We start from the raw sequence: 7,362 nt of genomic DNA on the forward strand, positions 1-7,362 counted from the left end.
AACGCCCGGCTGCCCGAGTGGAGATGTGTACACACCATACCAGGTTCTCATTTAAGGTTGAGTTGACCTAGGGGAGGTCCAGGACCCGTTCAGATATTCTCAATTTGTATTACTCATGAGTGGGAAATGAACTCGTAGAGCAGTGTGCTAACCACTACACCTCACGATCACACACCATATGCGCTGGTCACACACTGCTACTCAACTAAAACTCCCATTTATTGCTTTGAGGTCTGCTGCCTGGATGTTGTCTCTCCACGTGCTCCTATTCAGTGTCCAACCTCATCCATCTCACCCCTCAGTCTCCCTCCACTCCTAAGCCCTGCACCGGTGGCTTCTCCACAGCCCTTCCCGTTGCATCTTTTTCAACTCCTCTCAACACCAAACCATCTCCATCGTATCACCTCTCTCCTTTGCCAGTACCAAAATATGATAATAGGTTTTTCCCCTTTTGTCTGGCAACAAAACAGGTGTTAAGATGTTAAAACACCAAACTGAAACCTTTTACAAGGAAGCATGTCTGCATTAACCACTGCTTGTGTTCTGATCATCTTTATGATATAATCTATTTTATATTATTAATAATTCCTGCTCAGGCTCAAACGCGTTAAGTCTTCCTCCTTTCCCTTTTCGAGATTCAATCATCTGCCTCGGCCTTCTCATTTCTGTCCTTGCTCGCACCCTTCTTTGTTCTTTGCAAGTATGCACGTATCTATGTTGAACTTCTTTCACGTCGTGCGTAGCCAACCGTGCCAATCGCGCGCTCGCAATTGTCGGCGCGATCTCGCGGGCGAGGGTGGCGCCGCTTGTTGTCCGCGCGGGGAGTTTGCGTGCGCACGGGGCGGCTTCCTTTGACTCTGCCGTTGGGCCCTCGCAGAGGTTTTTTGAGAACCTGAACCCGATGGGCAACATGGAGGAGAAGGAGTTCATGGACTACCTCTTCGACGAGTCGCTGAAGATCGAGCCTCGCCACGCCAAGCAGCCCACGAGATTTGTGAGTGCCGGACGCGCGGTGCGCACGTACACGCGTGTACACGTACGCGGCCTCGCGTCTCCTCACGCCAACAAAACGTGCACCCAACAACCGCGTGCGTCAACACGAGCTCGCGCGCATCGGCACGCACGTGGTCGCGACTTTACATACAGTACATACAGCGGCGCAGCACAGCCGATGCTCGTGATTACAGCATTAAAGGAGAGTTTGTTCGTTTACTTTACTACGACAACTTTTTGTTAAAACGTTATACCACAGAAGCGATCACAATGGCAGTGTGACGGAGACGAGGGCACCGATCCACGCTGGCAACAACCGACTGGCGACGTCCCCATCCGTTCTTGACCCGGTGACCCCTTTCGCCCGCGTCCCCACAGCAACGTCGCACGAATTTCCCGCTGAAGTCGCCGGGCATCCGCCCGCGGCACACCTCCGCGTCGGGCACGCTGCGCGGGCACCCCATCGCGCTGGAGCGCGAACCGCGCAAGATCAGCTACAGCCGCATCCCCGAGAGCGACGGCGAGACGGCGGGCGCCGCCTCGACGCCCAACTCGCCCAACACGCCGCTCACGCCGCCACACTCGGCCGCCTCCGACACGGGCTCCGTGTTTGGCGAGGGAGAGAGCTCCACCTTCCCGGCCACGCGTGAGTCGACACTCGGGCTGCGAGCTATGTGGTGGTGACGGTGGTGATATTGGTGGTGACGGTGATGGCATTGGTGGTGACATTACACAGAGCGCATCACATCGCTCGGTTTTATATATAGCATCTAAATGCAATTGACATCTCAAGATCCTTGACAATTAAATAACTGAGTTGGCCGTTATCCAGCAGTGGATTGATAAAAGATCTGTATATCCACGTACACATTTGAAGCCAACACCTGTGTCGTTTTAATTGTAGCTGGTACGATCAGTCCTTTTTAAGTTGTCAATTTATCGACTCGGCTTTACTTGGTTTGCAAGACGACTCGGTGCACAGCCTTTCCTGGCGAAGGCTGCGCCAGAGCACAAGCGGCGCCGCTTGCTGGCAGGAGAGAGAGAGGGGGGGGGGGCGATTGAGGGTGTTGGGAGGCCGCAGTTGAGTGACCGCTGCACCCAGCGTCATTTATTTGGTCTGAATAAATCGATGCATTTCTCTCAAGATCTGTGTGACCCGTGTTGCAAATGCTGCAGTGGCACTGCCCGTACTGACGTTTGCATTGCCAGGAACGGCGAGGGTGCTCGCGGCGGCGAGACGTGGTCGTCGACGAGACTGTAGGTTGCGTTGTTAAGCGGCACCGGCTTCAGCGGGTGACTTTTTGAGACACGCAGAACCGAACGCCGCCTCTCTCCTCTCCCCCCGTTTGTCCTCGCCCCGCCAAGGATCCCCATCCATCTCGAGTTTGTCCCGGGCGGAGGAGTGCTGCGTGCCTCCACCCCTTCCCCCTCGGCGGCGTCCCGACCTCGCGCCTACCGAGTCCTCACCTTCCAAGGTAACAAATTAGCGTGCGCTTGTGTGCGCACTCGTGTGTGTGCGTGTGTGTGTGTTTGTGAAAGTGTAGTGATTGGCACACTGCACGACGAACCTGAGTTTGGCCAACATCGGTACCAAATATCTGGCACAGTGTGTAAACACAAGCACTTGAGAGGCAAAGGGGGCCAGGTGTGGGTGCTGACTACACCTCCTTTTCATGTTACCATGCTGATGTCAGTATGTGCTCTATAACAGCATTTGCCCCTCCAGTCAATATATACTTGTGCTTACCGTGCACGCTAACAGCACCCGCCCCAACAGTCGGTTAAGGCTTCGCGGGGGATCTTTGTCTTTGTGTCCCCACGTGTTGACGCGCACGCGTGGCCGTGCGCGCCCCGCCGGCGCCTCCCTCTGTCCCCCCTGCGCCCGCTCAGATGATGCCCAAGCCTCCCGACAGCCCCCCCCGCCATCCCGCCGCGCCTGCCCACGCGCCTCTCCTACCACCGCTCCTCGCTGCCGCAGAGTTCCCCGCCGCCGCCCCCGCCGCGCGAGCCGCGCTCGCACACCCCTCCCCCCGTGCCGCTGAGGCCGCCCGAGACCTTCGTCAACTATCGCCCGCCCGAGTCCTTCGGCTCGGCCTGCTGCTCCTTCCCCTCGCTGCCCCCGACGCCGCCTCCCCCGGCCTCCACCACGACGACGACGGCATCGACGACGACGCAGCCCGTGCCGTCGACGGGCCAACAGTCGCCCTTCCCGCTGGCCCCGGTGCCGCCCGGCCGTCTGCCGCGCTTCTGCAACCCGTCGTCCGCGCCGCCCCCCGCCTCCTCCGCCGCCCCCCGCCGCCACCGCCTCCGCCGCTCAAGACGTTCCCGCAGAACCTCTCGTACCAAGACGCCGACGATTTCCCGCCGCCCTCGCCGGGGCCGCCCCTGCCTCCGCGACCCACGCCGCCCGGCGGCGGCGGCGTCGCGGCTTCGAGCGGGGGCGCGACCGGATCCGGCTCGGCCGCCACCCCCGCCGTCGCTGCCGTCGTTGTCGTCCTCCGCCTCCTTCGCCTCTTCCCCGTCGCTGTCGTCGCTCTCGTCTTCGCTGGCGCCGTTCTCGTCGTCCGCGCCGTCTTCTGCGGCGAACGCGCAGGCGCCGTTGCCCAAGCTGCCCCCCAAGACGTACAAGCGCGAGCTGTCGACGCCGCCCACGCCACGCGCGCGGGCAACCTCGCAGGAGGCCCCCTAGCGGAGAGAAAAAAAAACACGAAGCCGCGAATCAAGACGGCGACTGAACGTAAAGAAAAAACACAAACTGCTGTAAAATAATCATAACGTTATTATGAATAATAATTATGATAGTAATAATGCTCATAATAATATTAGTAATAATTATGATAATATATAAAACGATCTTTAAAAATCAAGAGTTCGCAAAGTAACACTGTCGAGAAGGCGGAAGAGCAGCAGGAGGGGAGAGTGTGTTATCGTCGACCAGCGCCGAGCGCTGTTGCGTCGTCATCGTCTTTGAGGAGCGAGCGAGGACCCCCCTCCCCCCGGCCACGGGGCGCCAGACCCCCAGCCGCAAGCAACCCCAGCCGCAAGCACCCTGCCCAACTTAAACGGCACAACAAGCCTGATGGTTTATTTTTTTATTTCTTTGCGCATTTTGTATTTTATTTCTAATTAGTTTTTGTTGCAGATGTTCATGTTTTTTTGTATTGGTATTATTTTATTGGTCATGTTTAATTGTATTAATCTCAAACAAGAAGAATACATTTGTCCATCTGAGCCAGATACGGTTTTTTGCTCAGTGACGAGCGAGCATGACGACTGTGAAATTCCGCGCAACTCAAACGGCCCGGATCGTTTTATTTTTGGTCGTTGGTGTGTTTTTAATTTTATTTCATACAAAAAAAATCACGTGTTTACTTTTTATTTGTTATTGTACACAAATCGTGGCGGGGTTTCTCCTTCTCCGGCGCCTTTGATTTTGGTTCAAATGAGGCGAGCCGGGAAGGGCGCTCCCCGCGTCCGCCATGGTCGCGGGCCAGGTGGAGAGACGGCAGCCGGCCCGCGACACTGCATGCTGTATCCTGTACACAATCGAACACCGCCTCTCGGGTTTGTTTTCGTTTTTATCTTTGCTCGTTATTACAAAGGTTTCTTTAAATTTTTTTAATGTTCATCATGTTGAAATCACTGCGTGCGTCCGCAACAAACTGGAGCAGTGCTTCGTAAAAAAAAAAAAAGCAAAACAAGAGAAAGTTCGGTTTGCATTTGAGACCAAGCCGAGAGCTCCGCACTCCCGAGTTGTCATCTCCTCCGTGTGTCGGCGTCGGGTCCTCGTCAGACGCGCGAAAGTTCCCGTGCGGCTGCCCCCCCCCCCCCCCCCCCCCCGTTTAGGCTGCCAGGAAGTTAACAGCCCGTGGAAAAAAACAAAGTCGTGATAAGATTTTCTGAATATTTGTTCGGCTCAAAAAAAGAAAACTTGGCGCATCGTGATGTTGACTTGAAGCAGTGGCGCGGATGTTTGCGCCGGGAAATAGTGTCTGTGGCAGGAGCAAGAGAGACGAGCGAGATGAGAGAGAACAGAGGGAGACACAAGTGAGAGAGACGAGGGATGTTGATCGGTTAGAAGTGACTTGCACCGAGCACGGTTATCATGCATCTCCCCCGCCCACCAATACAAATGAATGTCTTGTTCCTTCTCGGCTGGAACCAAGAGTAGCACCCATCGGCTTGGCCACTTTCAGCACGGGGCCGGGGGGGAAGGGGGGGTGTCAAAAGGGGTCTCGCGATCCCATCGTCACGACGGGGAGGGAGCAGCGTGCTTGAACCCCGCGCGTCTAGAGCGACTGCTCGCAGCCGCACGGGGAGGGGCAAAGTTTAAACGCAATCATGGAGTTACAAAGAGAAGAGGAAACGTCCACTTGACTCTGGGAAGGCATCACCGTACATCGTAACCTTGAGCGTCGCACTCACGCGACGGAAAGTGGTGAGGAGGGAGCAGCCCTGGACCGGCAAGGAAGCTGCCGGAGCCTCGCGTTCTGTTTCGGCAATGTAGGCACTTTTCCAAATGTCGTCCCTTTTATTTATTTCTTTCCATATATTTTTTATATGAACACTCAACCCCTGGTTTATCCATTACCCTGCACGGCTCGAGTTTGTATGACACAGCCTTAACAGCCATTGTCTCTGGCAAAAATCCCACAGCGAAATTATATTTAGTTTCTTTTGTTGTCGGGTTGGGATCGACACTGGAACCAGAACCTAGCGCCGCAGTGTCCTTATTTAAGCCTCGTCTGTGTCCAGCGATTGCCATGACAGCTACAGCTGGCTGGGGTTCCCTACGTTCAGTGTTGGCAGCACCCATGTCATTCACGATGAGAGCACCTTCCCCTTTACGGTTTGGTTTGCGGTGTAGAGCGGGGAACGTTCAACCCCGGAACGTTCAACTCCGGCAACGGTGTCGTGTGCTGACCTACGAGCTGGCTGTGTTCCAGGGCCTCGCCTGCCCGTCGCCTTCAATGTCACGTTTTTTTTCTGGAAGCTTCTTGTGTCTGCCAGGTTGTTGGGAGGAGAGATGTGACCCCAGTGTGTACCAAGGATGCAAAATGTTTTAACTGCGACACGCACTCGCACAAGGCTCTTGACACAGCCTTGTGTTTTTATTGTTATTTTTTTTGTTCCCCATCAACATTTTACAAAAGGGCCGTCTAGTTTTTTTCTATCGTTCATATTTTATTCCCAGATCCATTGATGAACATGATTATGTAATTTTCCTGACGGTGAAAGTTGCCGTAAATCATGCAGCGTTTGCGTTTGTGCCGTAGCCACGGACCTGCATATAAGCGACGTTATTTCTTACAGCGCGGGAAGAAAAATGTAATTAAATAAAATGAGGGAAAACTGCAATTTTTGTTTCGGAGAAAATGTTTCATTTTTTTCTGCCAAAACACAAACACTTCAAAAGCAGCTCGGAGCTGATGTGCACACGGTCCTGTCTGTAGGAGGCGTCAAGTTGTTTCGAGAGCCAAGTGGCAGTGGACACCTTGCCACGTGCAGCTGGCCACAAATCGCAGGATCGTTGCTCTGAATGCTCACCGAGGGGTCTCGAGCCCAGACCAGTGTTCAACTTGTCGCTGCCACCCTGCGGTGGCATAACCTCGGCGGTTGCAATTTTTCGATGTGGCCAACAACGGCGATAACCATTTGAAATAACAAATTTACATTTGTAAGGCACATTTTATCCGTAGAGGAGTGGATAATCAAGTGTCATGTAATTCACTGTTGTTAGTGTAACTAACTCAATACTAATGTTTTGGTAACTTGTGTGGAAATGCATTCTGCTCTAGCCGATGGACCATAACGTTTCTGCTGAAATCGCACGGACGGTGACGCAGCAAGTAGAGAGAATCGGGCTTTGCACATGTGCCACGTAGTATGTGTGTACGTTGAACTTCTTCCACACCGTACGTAGCCAACCCTAGCTAATCGGAGGTGCGGGAGCTGGCGGCAAAACACTCAGCCCGGACCCGCCGTGCCCAACGTTATCCAGCACGCTCGTGCGGCCGTCTGGGCAGCGTGCGCGCCGGTCACGCGCTGCCGACCGTCCGAGCGCTGCGTCCGTCAAACGCCGAACGCCGTGGGGGTGGCGGCAGCCTGGCGTCGCTCGGCGAGCCTCTGCCACATCGATGCCTTTGCGCGCAGGAAGCGCCTCCACTGCACCCTCTCTCTCGGGCGCACCGCTGTGGCGGGCCTCACGCTCGTGGCTGCCCCGGGGTCTCTGGTCGCTTATAGCACTGAGCGGTCTCCCATCGACCAAGGTCGTGGTAGGAGTACTTGGGGAGGTAAAACATCGAGTGTACCCTTTACAGCGCTTGGATGTCCACAGCAGCAGGCCCTGATCGCAGTGAATGAACACTG

The 7,362-nt window shown here is 55.0% G+C and overlaps 1 protein-coding gene across 1 annotated transcript in view; it reads left to right on the plus strand.

The window, feature by feature from the left end:
• SOS1 (SOS Ras/Rac guanine nucleotide exchange factor 1) overlaps positions 1 to 6,351 on the plus strand; it is a 38,803-nt gene extending 32,452 nt beyond the window's left edge. The window contains 7 exon segments of the mRNA XM_078596597.1: positions 878 to 994; positions 1,372 to 1,639; positions 2,359 to 2,468; positions 2,884 to 2,907; positions 2,909 to 3,274; positions 3,277 to 3,462; positions 3,464 to 6,351. Coding sequence (XP_078452723.1) covers positions 878 to 994; positions 1,372 to 1,639; positions 2,359 to 2,468; positions 2,884 to 2,907; positions 2,909 to 3,274; positions 3,277 to 3,462; positions 3,464 to 3,682 — 1,290 coding nt within the window. The 3' untranslated portion in view covers positions 3,683 to 6,351.
• Positions 6,352 to 7,362: the final 1,011 nt, after the last annotated feature.

This window comes from Lampetra planeri, chromosome 7, assembly GCF_965212315.1.
Source record: "Lampetra planeri chromosome 7, kcLamPlan1.2.h2, whole genome shotgun sequence".
NCBI lineage: Eukaryota > Metazoa > Chordata > Hyperoartia > Petromyzontiformes > Petromyzontidae > Lampetra > Lampetra planeri.